This window comes from Centroberyx affinis, unplaced genomic scaffold (assembly GCF_046629955.1).
Source record: "Centroberyx affinis isolate AG114_WGS23_722 - 3 ecotype Tasmania unplaced genomic scaffold, CSIRO-AGI_Caff_v1 ptg000297l_1, whole genome shotgun sequence".
Taxonomy (NCBI): domain Eukaryota; kingdom Metazoa; phylum Chordata; class Actinopteri; order Beryciformes; family Berycidae; genus Centroberyx; species Centroberyx affinis.
This window is the reverse complement of record NW_027278975.1, coordinates 102,824-118,093: the sequence shown is the minus strand read 5'-3', so window position 1 is coordinate 118,093 and position 15,270 is coordinate 102,824. Positions and strand designations below refer to the sequence as shown.

At 44.0% G+C, this 15,270-nt stretch overlaps 1 protein-coding gene across 1 annotated transcript in view; it reads right to left on the bottom strand.

Moving 5' to 3' along the window:
• Positions 1-15,270, bottom strand: part of LOC139640835 (transmembrane protein 132C) — an 89,510-nt gene that overhangs the window by 11,360 nt on the left and 62,880 nt on the right. The window contains exon 5 of the mRNA XM_071515014.1: positions 5,804-5,947. Within this exon, the coding sequence (XP_071371115.1) occupies positions 5,804-5,947 (144 nt within the window). The remainder of the gene's footprint in view (positions 1-5,803; positions 5,948-15,270) is intronic.

The following is a 15,270-nucleotide window of genomic DNA, read 5'->3' as shown; positions in this document are numbered from 1 at the left end:
CCCATAAAGCCAAAAAGGATCTCTAGAGGTGTCGCCAGCAGCTACAGGACTGTATCAAACAAATGCAAACACACACATGCACTCACACACACACACACACACACACACACACACACACACACACACACACACACACACACACACACACAGTGGCAATTAATCAGTATATCTTAAAAACAGATACTCTCTGTTTTTTTCTGGGCATTTTGTCATCCTATTGATCCCATCATACAGCAGACTACCTTGGCTGGAATTGGATGGAAGTAGATGGTCTGGGGAAATATCTTTTTTTTCTGATTCCAAGTTATTTCTCCGCAGCCAGATAAAACCATAAACAGCCATTCATCATGAAGACGCAGGGTGTCCTCTGTGACCAGGAAGAAAGCTTTGTGTGTGACAGATTCCACTGCTCTGTGAGCTTCCTCCACCTCACATCACCTCTGGAGTGAAGCTGGCAGTATATTCGAAAACAAAATATCGTCTGGTTCGTAAAAGCAAAAGCACACGTTTGCAGAGGAACCGCGGCGCTTCAACGGCCCGCATTGTGTGCACAGGCTTGCTGGCTTGATTGCCTGCAATTGATTTGAAATATCACATGATTGACTGTGTTGCCTTGTGGGGAAAGCCTTGCTTTTCCAGGTGGTTTCCTCTGTAAACATCTCCACACTAACATCACGTGCACCCCCGCTGGTGCGGAGCGTCAGTAAACGAACAATATGACGCAAGTATGCAGACACTCGAATGCAGCGACGCGTTCGACTGTGAATGTTCTATTTTGGGGAAATTCGCCTTCGTTGTAAGTATACTGACACCTTCAGGCAACTTAAATGTGACAGTTGCTGCTCAGGGAAAAATCATTGCCTGAAGTCATTCATTCAGTCTGTCAATCATTCACTATCTGAAACATAAAGGATCTGTATGTGTGTCACCATTTTGTCAACCAAGGACTTGAGTTGCCTGCTATTATTTAAAAAGTACCCTAATTTGTTTTCATTTTTAGAGTAAGTAACATTCTTTATATGCTGTATATCTCATTTTGGAAAAACAACTATTTGAAACTCTTTGGAACAGAAATACAGCCTATAGATTCTTCACCGAGCTTCTACCTAACAAAAGCACCGGGCTTCATGCCTGTCCTCCGGCCTGAGCCCCAGATGAGAATCTCTTGGAATCCTTGTGTGGAGAGCTGGAAAGCGCGCCGCAGGGCATCCTTCAAGGCTACAGCCAACCATCAGAGAACTAATGTTGAGGACCACACAAGGTTCGCATTCTCCAGTGGATACATGCAGGCACATTGGATATTTCCTCTGCACTGAGGCAACTTGATGAGTTCTTACGCCAATAAAGCCCGTTAGAGGGCGAAGCCTGTCTGATGCTTAGGCACTAGTGCTGCACTGGCACTAGGAACACACTGCAATATTTTAGAAAATGACATTTGAAGGTTTGGACATAACAGAAACTGGCAGCCTTGCTTAATGAAGCTTTTGAACATTTCTAAAAGGGCGTCGTCGCTCCCCTGGCTACAGTCAGTTGTGGAGCAGACTGGGCTCCGTCAGTTCTCCCAGTGTGAGAGTGTGTTTGAACTGATAAAGATGTCACACGAGTCCCCACTCCTTATCAGCCCTCATTGTTCTGCTCTTCCCCTCTCACTACGCTCAGTCTGCTGAGACTGAAGTGCCTTTGACAGTCTCTTCGCCTCCGCCTTTCCTCTCAAGTTGGAGCTCACCAACCTGTCCGCACAGGCAGTAGGTTGTAGGCGAGATAACTCCTGACTGGGATAGAAGTGAGGATCATTGACCACGTCTAATGCTGACATGAATGATCAATAAAATAGAAGACGATGACAGATGTGTTTACCCTATCGATCAGATTTTTATCACCACATATATCGCACACTTCAGAGGAGTGCATTGTTGACTTTCACAATAAAACTTCCATAGACTTTTGCTTTACATCCAAAAAGGTGAAGGCACCACCGCACTCTTATCTGTCAGACGAGAACAAGGTGAGAATGGTGACTGCCAGCATCAATGTGAGACTGATTAACTTGCTAAAATATGACTCTTGACAGGGAAATGAACTGCCTGCTGGCATTTCTTTGATCCATTCCCAAACAATCTGAGCAGAAACAAATATGGTGAACATGGCAGCTGACATCCAGCCATCCCAACGCATTACACTGACGGGCTAACGCCGGCCTCTTGTGTAACTCAAAATCAATATTTTAACATACAAAGACACCCCCCCAACCCCCCGCCTCCCTTGACCGCTCCCCCAGCAGGACGCATGTTGTGGCAGATTGAGGGTGGGACCCTCTATGTGAGTTATACACTCTCTGTCACTCTCATCCCGCAAGGTATCATAAACGTCCAGGAGGATCCACTGGCACATTAATCAGACACATTAGGCAGCTAACGGGAGAATACTTACAGAGGACATTAAGGCTGTCTCTGGATCTAGCCCAGGAAATTAACAACTCACCAGACAGATACAATCCATGGCAGATATGAGCGATGGGAGTAGGGAGCATGAAGGTGGGGTGAGCCTGTCTCTGGCTTGTACATAGAGTTGGCTTGACAGAAGCAATTAAGCCGCCCATACTCCTCTGCATAAGCCACACCACTCACTGCAATGCAAGGGGGGGAGGCCTGTTCATATTCTCATAACCCTCCTCCGTGTAGCAGCAGTTATGAGAGCCCACCCATAGCATGATCCTGCGTAACTACGTAGTACCTAGGTGATGGTTAACATGGAGAAAAATGATGGTCTGGAAACTCTTGCATAAACATCTGCAGTATTTGTGCTATTATACTCGAACTATATATACTTCAAGATTTTGGACTGAAAGAGTGAAGGGTGATTTGTGGCTACTGCATATTGAATCTGTAGTGAAAATGACAATTGGTGACATTATCTTCATACTGTGCAGACTCTGAGTTCCCAAACCACAACTCCACTCCTCTCCCAACATGTGACTGCATGTAGGGCAATTTGAAGCACAATGATGTATTTGCCTTTGCCAATTTTTAATTTTTTTTTGCTATGAAAATCTTTGAGTCAATAGTAAATCCAGAAAGAGCATTGGCTTTATGCCAGAATAAGCAAGAATAAAGTATGAAGGGAAGGTCACTGGCAGGGACCTCTCCATTCAAACATTCTGAGTAAACCATTTAGAGCTTCATGATACATTTGGCTGTCACATACGTACATATGTCATACATATGTCAATTTAAAAGTGATGTCCATTGTCCAATGTACATTGATTCTAGATGAGGCATTTAATAACCTCTGCTATGTAACCAGTAGGAGGTAGACTTACACAGACACAGACACACACAGACACAGACAGACACACACACACACACACACACACACACACACACACACACACACACACACACACACACACACACACACACAAACACAGTGAGCCAGGTTGCATGCAGTGGCTCTAAACTGGACTGTCAAAACTAAACCTCACTATAAACCCCAAAAGAGCAACATGTACATGCAACATAACAAAGCCAGAGCCTTATTTCTGCCTACACACGTCACACAAGATTTGTTCAAGCGGCACGATGCTCCAAAGAGATTTAAAGGAAAAGCATGTGACCTGGAGAATCCTCTTTAAATTCAGTGTAATCATGAGGCAGAATAAAAGCAGAATTTCATGTGCAGAGTGATTCATTATTCAGGTTTAATGTCACTTGAGTGTACTTGTCACTAATTCCCCAGGTCAAAATGAGATAAATTAGTCATGTTTACATACATGATCGCAGGCTATGATTAGGAAAAGAACTGAGTTGCCTTCACTGAGTGGAGCTTACAAGATGAACACTCTGACCTAGAGATTTCAGAAGCAGAGATGTCACTTTTTTAACACCCCTGACTGCAATTTAACCTTTCTCTGGAAATCTTAGTTATGCCAGCAAATCAACCATCCTTAACTTACATATCAAATGATAAAGTGGTAAAACAGTTGTAAGATCTGTGAAGTTAGCAAATATAAATATTCAAATATATATTAAATATTCAAATTAGTGAATAGATTAGTAAGTATTAAAGTAGTGAATATAGCGAGTAAGAGTAAACCATCTCTTAAAAAGGAATGAGTGTGTTTGTGTCCAGCAAGACAGCCTGAACTATACGGGGAACTCTCAAACATGCCAATGCATAGAAACCAGAGAGACAGAAGAACACATAAATCCTTCAGGATTTAGCAGAAGAACCAGAGACAGTCTGGCTCTATCGGCTCCCTAAAAACTTCTCCTTAGCGGGACAAAGCCTGACATGGATGCTATTTTGGAAAACCCTCCAAGAGAAGAAGAAGAGAAGAAGAAGAGAGGAGAGGAAGAAAGGACCGTGTAACGACCCCTAATTGTTTTAAAATGTCTTTATGTCAAATAGATAGTGGGTATTATTCCTTGACTGTCTTGCATATAGCCTAGTTTGGATTTACCCCAGAAAAATCCTACACAGTCTACAAATGAGAGAGCCACTGGACTAGGTTTTGGCTTTAGGTTTTAGCTTTTTCCATTATAGCTCTTTAGTGGACAATATTTCAACTTGATTTGGTTTATGCTACTTTCCATTCTGGTCTTGATGACAGATTCAAAGACAGGGAAAAGGCATTATTGGATGGAGCACTTGGCACCACAGGGCCCTGTTTCTAGATGCTGTACAACGTCTCAGCCAGTTAAGGAAACAGTTATAGGAAACAGACTGCAGGCATTTTGAGACTCTTTTTTTTCTCTTCAGTTTTTTGTTGAGGCTTGGCCTTTCTATAGATAATCAAGGAGTCATTGGGAGTCTGGTGGAGAGTGAGTTCTCGCTGTGCAGTGCTGAGCCACTGATGCAAAGGCTCAACTTTATAACACTGTAAGGGACTTGCTGTTCTGTTGTGCCTGGTGCCCCAGGTTTGAAAAGGGCTCTAAAAATAAAGGAAAACTCAAGCGACCTGTCACCACTCGCTGCATATCAAATAAACACTTTCATGTGCTTTCTTGGTGTTTGTTTATCCTTTCTGGAGGATTTATATAGATGTGCTAAACATAGAAAGTCTTCTAATCTGTCGCATTTCTAATACTTATTGATTGAACACAAGCGTTAATGCAATGCCTGTAATGCTTTTCAATGCCTGTAAATTGTCAGTCATCACAGATTCACATATTTACTGTTAATCCTTTTTCAGTTTGATATGATAATTACACTTGTGTTTGAGTTGCACTCATAATCAGGAGGGGCCATGAGCCCCTGCTGTCTCTTTGTTTAGAGGAAAACAGCCTGTTCACATTGTCAACTGCTGACAAAAAATTACTCTGAATGGAATTTTGAATAAATTATAAAAGGGACATCTTCAAATGTGTTACACTTCTGGGGACTTGTAAGAAGTTACCCTTGCAGACACAGCACGCACTCACACACGTGCATAAACATACAAGTGCTGGCATTCTTTACTTTTAACTGTACTGAGCCTAGATCTGATGTGAAAATCCCTTTAAATATTGGACAATTGAGAAAAGATGTTCCAGGTGTAGATAAGCAGCAACATTTCTACACCCTACAAATAACAATGTGCATATCCATATTTTCATAATCACATTGGCCCGTGGCTTTGCCTTGATGGCACCCAGTATTCTTGCTGTTAATGTAAAAACCCCGTCATCGGTCTTACAGAAATACAATGCTTTGATTTACAAAGTACCTGCAAAAATCAATTTGAAGCCAGACAATGGCAAAGTATGTTTTCCTATGAGTAGAGAAACAGAAACTAATTTTCCTTTCATCAGTTCTGCTCACTGACCTTGACCACATCTTCGTCTGTGGAGCGACACTTGACTGCTTCGGAGATGTCAGTGACGGTGGTGTCTGTTCCAATGGCCACCACCTTCACTGGGACAGCCACCGTCTTACCGGTCAGCACCGCAGTGTTCAAGATCTCTGAATCCTAACAGGGACAGAGTGAAGGAAGGAGAGGGAGAGAGAGAGAGAGAGAGAGAGAGAGAGAGCACAGCACTGGTCACATGGCATGGTCACACAGACCACAGTCCATCAGTAAAGTAGTAAGTAGTAAGTGGTATCTGAGAATGAGCTAGAGAAGCTTGGTACAATCACTGCATCATTAGTAATTATTAGGTGGACAGCTCTGGAATCAGCTCCACTGCTGGGTGGGCAACTCTTGACTGATTACTGTTGGTGAGCACAGTGGTCCTGCTTGAGTCACAGCAGCTATGCGTAAATTTGTGTCTAATTTAAATGCCATTGCAACAGTTAGTGTGAGGACCTACTGTGGAGTTTGTAAGTTGTGTGTTGCTACATTTGGTTGAACCACAAGTATTTTGAGGATATTCTAATTATTTTGGATGTAATTATTAGAGTGAGTACAAAAGGTTCCATTGTTACTACCATGCTGTTCAGCTGATGGACTGATGAAAGCAATAAGTATAGCACTGTGGTTGGCTCCTCATCAAAATAAGCTGGCAGATACATTTTACACTTTACTTGATTCTTAATAGGAAAAATGGTACAGAAATGCTGAAAGAATAATATTTCACGCAGGAAACAATATCCATGTTCTACTGCATGTGAGTGCTTTTCGTTTCTTTACGTCTGTGATGAGAGCGTAAGGCACTTCACATCATCAGTGATGTAACATGGGGTCATTGGGTGTTTCCGGTCGTTCAGACTCCCTTGCCAGAGTACACAGAAGTAAGAATTCAGATCCACATCCACAGCCATTTTAAAACCCTCTCCGCAGCCTCTGTGGTGGTTCTGACGGCCTTCCTCTTGTTCATATCTAAAATGCTGAGCAGAGTGCGAGCCGTGCCAAGAGATACTGCCAGATAAACCCTCTGCAGCCCACCTTGTTGGGCACACACTGTGCATGCCACCCCTGCCTTCAGTCTCCATACTTGGCCCCTTCTCTCACTGGCATCCTCCATCTCATCCTCCTAGGGGGAAAAGTCAGTTCCAGCATGATCATCCACTCAGATGTTTCAGAAAGCAGCACCATGTCCTGCCCTCCAGCATTCCTCTCCTGCAGCACAGGGGGCATGATAGCGACTTCATAGATGGACTGAGTCATACACTTGATATGCTAAAACGTAGCCTGCCAGGGCTCGGTCCAAGAGATCTCGCATAAATTATGACTTACTGGCCACTCATCTTAAACTAGGCTATGTGTGAAAAGCACTGATGCTGCAATTGGCTCCTGGACTGTAGTAGGAGGACAATTAGTGAGTGAGTGCCAGTAGATGACCTCAGTGGTGTGAGTAAGTAGACAGCCCTAGTTGAGAGCTCACTGGCACAGCTTCATTACTTTGAACAGAGTTCTTAACCTTTCATTACACACATATCATTGTCATAGAATATAATTGGGGCCAATTAAGATGAGTAAGAGATAACTCTCCAAAGTCAGTCATGCACATGGAATTGTCTCTTCTACCCATTTAGTTAGAAATTCAACTTCAATTACATAAATTGCTATGGAAGCTGAGGTACCATAATAAATAGCTCACCTTGAAGGCAAAATGTACTGTTCATTACTTGTACTTTACATTGAACATTGCCTCCTTGTTACTGAAGAACTTAGATGACACTCACTAACTGTACAGAATGAAAAATGTCTCTCCATGCAAGCTGTTTTTGCTAAAAGTGCTATTGGGATGATGTTATATAAAAGACCATTTATTTGTGATTTCTTTAATTTCAATGGACAGAAACCCCAAGAGTCCCCCTATTTTCCTTCTCTCTATTGAAGCTATGCCAGCATTGAAGACATGGCTCTAGAATCCCATTGAGGTAGTTCCTAATTATTTTGAAGCTGTTTTTCTTTTTTTTTTGTTACAGAGAAATCTAACACCACAGCGAAGCCTGTTGAATAAAATGCCACATTCTTTTATATTCCTAATACTGACAAGCTCAGACAGGCCCTATCTGCAGTGTTTGACTCCCTGTCACCATATTCCATATTCACCAGGGAAGTACACTGCTCTGTTCACTAGGCTTCTGAAGACTTCCACTTGTGTTTGTGAGCTTGCGAATAAGAGTCATTCAAAAACAGAGAAAAGGAGGATTAAGTTTGGTTGAAAGGAGCCTGGTCGTTTGTAAGCATCAATTACTGAGTCCATTCAGCTTTGGAGTGAAATGATTATTAGTTGAGCCAAGAAGATACCAATGAATCACAAAAAACACTTAATCTTCAAATGGCTTTTCATTACAATTTTATAGACTGTGACAGTGTTATATAGCAATATAAACCCCGCTCTCTCTGTGCCACTGACTTTGATTCAATTCCCCTTAAAATCGAGAGTTGCTGTAAATTAATTCGATGTCTGCTGGGATTCCTCCATTTCCAGAGGGTCGTCTATAATACATGATAGGGTAAATGGTTGGGACCTGGTGAAAGCGCAGGCTAATGTTAGATTACAGCAGTTGGAGATGACCCAGCAGGCTGGGAGCAGCAGAGAGCAGGGCCTGGCAGTAATAAGCCACAGTGGGATCCTACAGTGATGCATCAATGGTCCACACAGTCAGACACAGACAGCGCAATTAAACGCAAAATGGAGACCACTGGTGCACAACAGGAGCGTTATTCACTCAGCTGAGTCTGAATGAAGTCGCAATGAAATATGAGCCTGTAAAACTGGAATAATTATTCTATTACCTGATGAGGGTTTTTATTAGGGTCAGAGATTTATGGGATTCTTGTCTGAGACATTGAGACATCTTAAAGGGGAATTTCACATACAATACTGTACATCTTAAATCTATTTTGAACTCAGCTTTGGTGTAATTGGTCTAATTTGGTGTAATTTGTTTATGGTCATTAGTTTTTGAATATTTAAAGGTGCTACGTGTAGCATTTTGTGTTTCAAATACACCCTGCTGTTTTCTGTTTTCTGAGAGGATATTGCTTCTTGTCCCCCTTCCCCTCCCTGGCGCCGCTCCATGTGAATTTGTTTTGAAGAGCCAAATGAAGGATAAGAGCTGATAACAGCCCTTGATAAAAGGCAATATGCGTTCTGACAAGGTATGCAGTTCAAATAGTTGAACTGGAATAAAGTTGTGTAATATTTGCAAAGTAAAAACGGTTCCTGTTTCATGGCCTAAAGCAATGTCCCTAAAGTAATCCAGCAGATTTCCCACGAAATCCGACCTGGTGGCACACAGGTGGGTAGAGGCTGCCAATCCTCTCGTTTGTTCACACTAATTGTTCAAATGTCTCAAGATTCATGTGGTAATGATTCATTGATGTTAAAATACTACACATAGCATCTTTAAAAACCCTCTGTGGCAAGCAGGGGTGAGACTGGGCATTGGTCTGAAGAAAGATATAATGGCGTTAATGGGAATCAGGTTCCACTTGTAAGACCAGTTCCCCTTCACTGAGGCTTTGGGCATCCATACTGTTTCATCTACAGTATGTAGTCATCAGTAGTCATCATGTTCGCTGAGCTTCCATTAAGTCAACACATGGATTCAGTGTTCTCCAATGATATGACTGGAAGACAAATTCAAACTCTCTAATTAAATGTGCAAGACTGTTTACAGATTTGAACTAGGAATAAGAAGAGGTGCATGAAAAGCCAGCCGTTTTGTGAAATGCCCTCATTAATATTTTATTTCAAAGAATATTCAGTCCATGCAGCATGCGTGGCAGTTCTTCTGAGACCCAACTGTTGATTCTGCTGTTTATGCTTGCCTCACTGGCCACTCTACCCTCTCCGGTCTCACAGATAGGAGTCTTTTTGTTCTATAATCTGTGGGAGAACCGCCTGCCTGCTTTATCAAGGATCTCTCCGTTAGCATTCAGCACGCTGCTGTGGCTGGTAATGTGGTCTGGGCCATAATTTCTGCCTGTGTCTGGGTTGGATCTGAAAATAAGTGAGATTTATGGTGTCAGCCAGAGTGACACAGGCAGCATGAGAAGTAGCGAAGCTGCCTGTCCTGGTCTAGCGATCAGCCCTCTGCTTCTACCTGGCACTAAAACATCCATATTCTAACCCAACCACTGGCCACTGCTACCAGAAGAACAGGTCAAGCGCCGCGTTGAGTTGGGGATTTGAAGAATCTGCATTATTCATGGTGCAGCAGAAAAGGTGAGAGGGTGGTAAACATAATGTGTATGCTTATACCTATTCATGTCAGCAGCACATTGTTGTGGCTGTCCTAAACCCAATATACTGTGCAGGGAAACCTAAAGGCATATATAAGGGCAGTAAAACAAGCCCATATATAAGCCAAAACACTAATCTGGTGCTTTCACAGCCATGATTGATGACTTGTCGCTGGACGTGAGTCTATTTATGATCTTTTATGTCATCTCAAGAGCAAAAAAATGGCCGTGAAGTATGCCAATAGTCAAGCAACCTACAGTAAATGAAATATTCATAGTTCTGATAAACATTTTCATCCCATGGTGATATAGTATGCGTACGTGTGAGGAAAGTGAAATGGGAGTAGAAGATAATGAATAATATGCTGCAGACATAAAACGCCACTCAGACAGTGTCCTGGAGCTATTAAGCAGACTAAAAGAGACATGTCCTTTCATCAGCTCCTCTCTCCACATTGTGTAGTGCTCAATGTGGCACTTCCTCCCTCTATTCCAGTGGGCTTTTAATTGGCTGGAAGTGAGAAACGTGGAGGAGAGTGGGAATAAAGGCCTTGGTAGCGCCACGCAGAGCGATACATCACTGCATGACAGCGCATTGAAGTGGTGGGACGGTTGTGAAGCCAACACACTGCCTTTTAATGAGGGTCTCTTTCTTGTTCCCTTCCTCTTCCCTTCCCATTCTTCCTCCTCCACCTAGGAAGAGCCGGTTCCTTTTCCTCTCCTGTCCTCCCCTCTCCTTTGCTCTCCTCTTCCAAGCTGACGGGATGAGCTGGGGGGGGGGGGGTGGCTGCAGCGCGCGGCAGCGGAGACCTATCTCCACAAGGCGGTCATCCCTCACTGCCTCCTAAAACACCTCTAACCACTTTTCAATAGCAGTCCCCTGTCTGAGGCGCACGCTGGTCAGAGATCTGATCTGCTCATTATAGTCAGTCATGGCTGGTTGGGAGGAGATGAACTCAATGACTGCTTTGATAGTGGAGCCACTCCAGAAAGTGTCAGTTAACAAGGGGAGGTAATGAGCGATCATGCTGAGGATCCCATGGACAGGCTGAATTGGTGCCTGGGAATTAGCGGTCGTGTTGGAGGCCTAATTCAGCAGGTAGCTCTGCAGATTCCTCATTCAGTAATTGAGAGACATAGAAGGGAAAGGCTATTTCTTGTCAAGGAAAGCACGGAAAAGTCACACGCACAGGTAATTCACACACACAGTAAAGGCACTGTGTGCAGGCTCCTGTTATAGAGGCTGATATAGACAAGGAGCCTACAGATTCTGTACAGTCCAACAGCAAATTTGGGGTGATGACCTACAGTTGCAGAGGATTGTGGTTAGTGAAAATTTTGACAATACATTTTGACAACAGTACACTTACAAGAACTCCTTCATCCCAACCGCCATCAGCGTTTTAAACAAAAAATGCATATACATTTGCACATATTTGCACCTTGCCACATGCATTTTTACTCTTTTGCCTCTAATCTTATGTATGGTTTTACCCTTATGTCTGTTTATTTGGTTTTTATGTGGTATTCTTTTTTTTGTCTTTTATGAGGCACGTTAAAGACAATTTTCTGTCATGCTGGTGATAGACAATAAAGCGTTTCTGAATCTGAATAAACTTTGATAGTGCCGAGGAGTGAAGCGTCTCACTCCTGAATGACTGACCTGAATCTGCCTGTTGACGACCAAGGCGGTAAGACGGTAAGAAAGAGAGCGCCAAGAGACGACAAGACTTGCGCTGAGCCTTGCTGCAACTTCTCGCACTGACAGCACCTGATGGAGAAAGTGCTGCACAGCCTTGAATAGGAGTTCCTTGAGTAAATAGAGTCAGCAGTGGGATGATTTATGTTGCATCGTTGCCCTCGCAGACCCTAAAATAAGGGCAACCAATGATGTATCAAGAACTCCCTCTTTTTTCATCAGAACTTGTTTTGTGAGTGATGGGTTAGGCAAGAGGATTCACACGACAGTTCATGGATGGTATTGATGTTTTAGTCACATTCAATTGCTCCCAGCTGTAAATTATTTATGAGTACATATGATTTATGGGTAAACCTCGCCTGCAGCAACCAAAGTGTCACAACGACATGCTGCTGACGGGACAGATCCTTCCACAAATATTAATTACATTATGAAATGTGCCTGATTCCTTAATTTAGATGGCTTGTCGACAAGATAATTAATTTTGTGCTGTGCCAAGGGTCTATCGACGAAATCTTATCGAGTCTCAACATTTTGTTTCTGGAAGTGACATAAAGGAAAGACAGCCGCTGTTTGTGACAGGAAATACTGTAGGTTTATGAACTGCAGTCATGGTATATGTGCTGCATCCATTCATCACACACTCTCGATATGTAAAGTACAGTTATCAAGTACTTATTACTGCCCGGACTTTCAAAATAAAGTTTAAAGGAATTATTGTGGGTTGGTGCTGGAAACAGGGTCTGGTGAATAGGAACCAAGCCACCCTCCGGAGCCCAGTGGTCATGAATTGCATCTCATGCTGGGTAAAGGGGCTCCTGAATAAAACATGGCTGGCTGGTGGAAGCACTATATTTTAACTTTATAGGACAAATCCCCTGCAACGCTCATGAATACCACACCTGCAATACATCTAGATCAATGGGTCAGGAGGGAGGAGCGGGGGTCCCTAGTGAATTTCAACAACAGTCAGACTCAGGCTCCAGGAGATAGCAAGGTCAGGCACCAGGGACGCAACCAGCTCTCCGCTCACCTAGACACCAGTGGGGGGGCAGGAGGAGGGGGGGAGCCGCAGGGTGCCTCGCGCGTCTCGTCCGACCGCGGGGGGGGGGTTGACTGATGCCGGCGCCGGTACGGCTGATGCCCCGCTGATGCCCCCGCTGTTCGCCCGCTGAGCCGGGGCCAGCAGGCAGGGAAACAGCCCAGCCCGCAGCGGCCCGCTCCATTTCAGCCCGATATCTATCACGCTCGGCCGATCGATGGAGAGTTCTTCACCAACAGCCGACGGCGCCTGGCGGGGATGACCTCCTGATCTCTCTGACTGATTTCTTCACCCGGCTCTGATCGAGATCCATACCGCCAGCTTAGCTTGGCTTAGCTGCCCTCTGGACACGGACCTCTCTCAGCAGGCACAAAGGTCAGCTCCACTGCAGAGTCCATTACCTCACAAAAATACACACATTCCTCTCAAGCCTCACTGGGCCAGGATTACAGCCAGAGCGAATAGCGCTGGGCCAGAATGTGAAGTAGGATGTTGTTAACAATAAGGAGATAAGAGATATGGACATGTGCATGGCCTGTCACTGTCAGATGGATCTGTTAAACTGGATCCTGCCTTTCATTTCATCCCTGCTCTCTTTGGCTTGCTACACAAACTTTTTTTTTTTCTCCCCGTAACAGAGCGTTATGTGGACTAAGCGCTACAGTGCTGAGGAAACACAGGAATGAAGATTCATAGGATTCAATTTGAAAAACTGGGATATAAGTGGTTCCAGGGGGCAGGAGTCTTAAGCACTACACCGTCTCTGGGCATAGCTATATAAACTTGTATTTAAATACAGTATATTATGCATGAATCAGAAAATGCATTGTCTGTCAGCTTCATCCTCCATATTCTCAGCATCCAAATTACTCAAAGCCTATCAGCTCTGCCAACTACCACTGTAAAAAAGCCTCATATGATGCTTTGAATTCTACTCTGAGTGTTGTGACAGCACAGTAAACAGGTAATTTGACCACACTGCCGGACTTTTCAAAAGCACTGCTGAAAGGACGGTTTTCTTAATGGCGACTGATTGTTTGTTGACATCTTAGTGGCAAGGAATCTTTGCTGAAATAGGCGCTGCAGCAGTGGGGTGTATTCATCTTGGGCTGATGCTCGAAAGAGCTCTAATCATGGCTTTGACTCAAACACCGTACACATAAAGAGAGGGTTTGTGCCTGTTTTTAAAGGTACCAAAGCCATCCCCCTCACTTTTAGCCTTTCAATTACACTGGGATTGCAGAGTACGAAGTCAGTTTGTTCCCGAGTGACAGCAAAAGAATTTGCCATTAAACTACATCCGTTCTTTTCCAAAATAACTCCCAATCTGCAATTGTCTCACGCAAATGTAGTTCACCCCCACACTTCTACCACCTTGTTACTTGCAGTCACACTGAAAGTAAATGGCAGTCCCTCTGAATACCTCTTGTGCCCTATGATGGCGGAGGATTTATGGAACATGGAAAACGTTAAAGCATGCAACTTCGAGGAGTCCGATCACGTTCTGGATCAGGAGACCATTCGTCACATTGTTTTGTACTAATTAGCATTACATGTAGTATGGCATAGGTGCATACTGCAGTAGGCTCAATTAGTGCTGCCACTTCATCATCAGCCTCCATGCTATGCTAGCTGTTAATGGATTGCTCACTTGGGATTCATCCATCAGCCCCCTACTGTAAACCGTGTGAGTCAAGAGGCCAGACACAAGGAATTCCAGTGGAACGGAGTGGCTGACTGGACATTGGCCGAGGTTATTGGACCGCTGAAATCAGTGGTGTGTATCAGTGGCATGCATTCAGCCGGGCTGCACATGCTATTACAGCCCATGTGTTCTGATAAAGGGCTTGCATGCTGTTACCTGCACTGTATTTCTGATTAGGCCAAGTATAAGTGCTCATGTCTGTTTGTCTAACTATGTGTTTGATAAATGGTTCTCCCGATTTCACTTGCCCGGCAGAGAAGATGTGCATTGCGACAGCGGGAATGAAATAGAAAGGAGTAAAATGAAACATTCAATGGGGGATGTTGATAGATGACTTTATCATGTGGGAGCGGAAGTGGCCAGAGAAGGCCGGGGTGATGATGTATTGTTTAACGATACATTGGAGCTGCGCGTGAATGCAAACGGCTGCTTTCATTTCTCCTCATCTCTATGCCTCTGGATGCTCATGTGAGTGAGCACAGTTTGGTGCCTCGGCTGGAGCGGGAAGACTGATGAGTCCAGATATGATGTATGCCCTGTCCTCCTGCTCCCTCTCCATCACCAGGCTGCTGCAGCATGGGTAATGATGATGAGGGCAGCCTGGACAGGAGCGTATTACTTCACGATGGTAAAAGATAATGGACCAGCCTCCTACCGTGCTGAAGAATCTGCTCAGACATCCAATTACTGCCTTTAAGATCCATCTC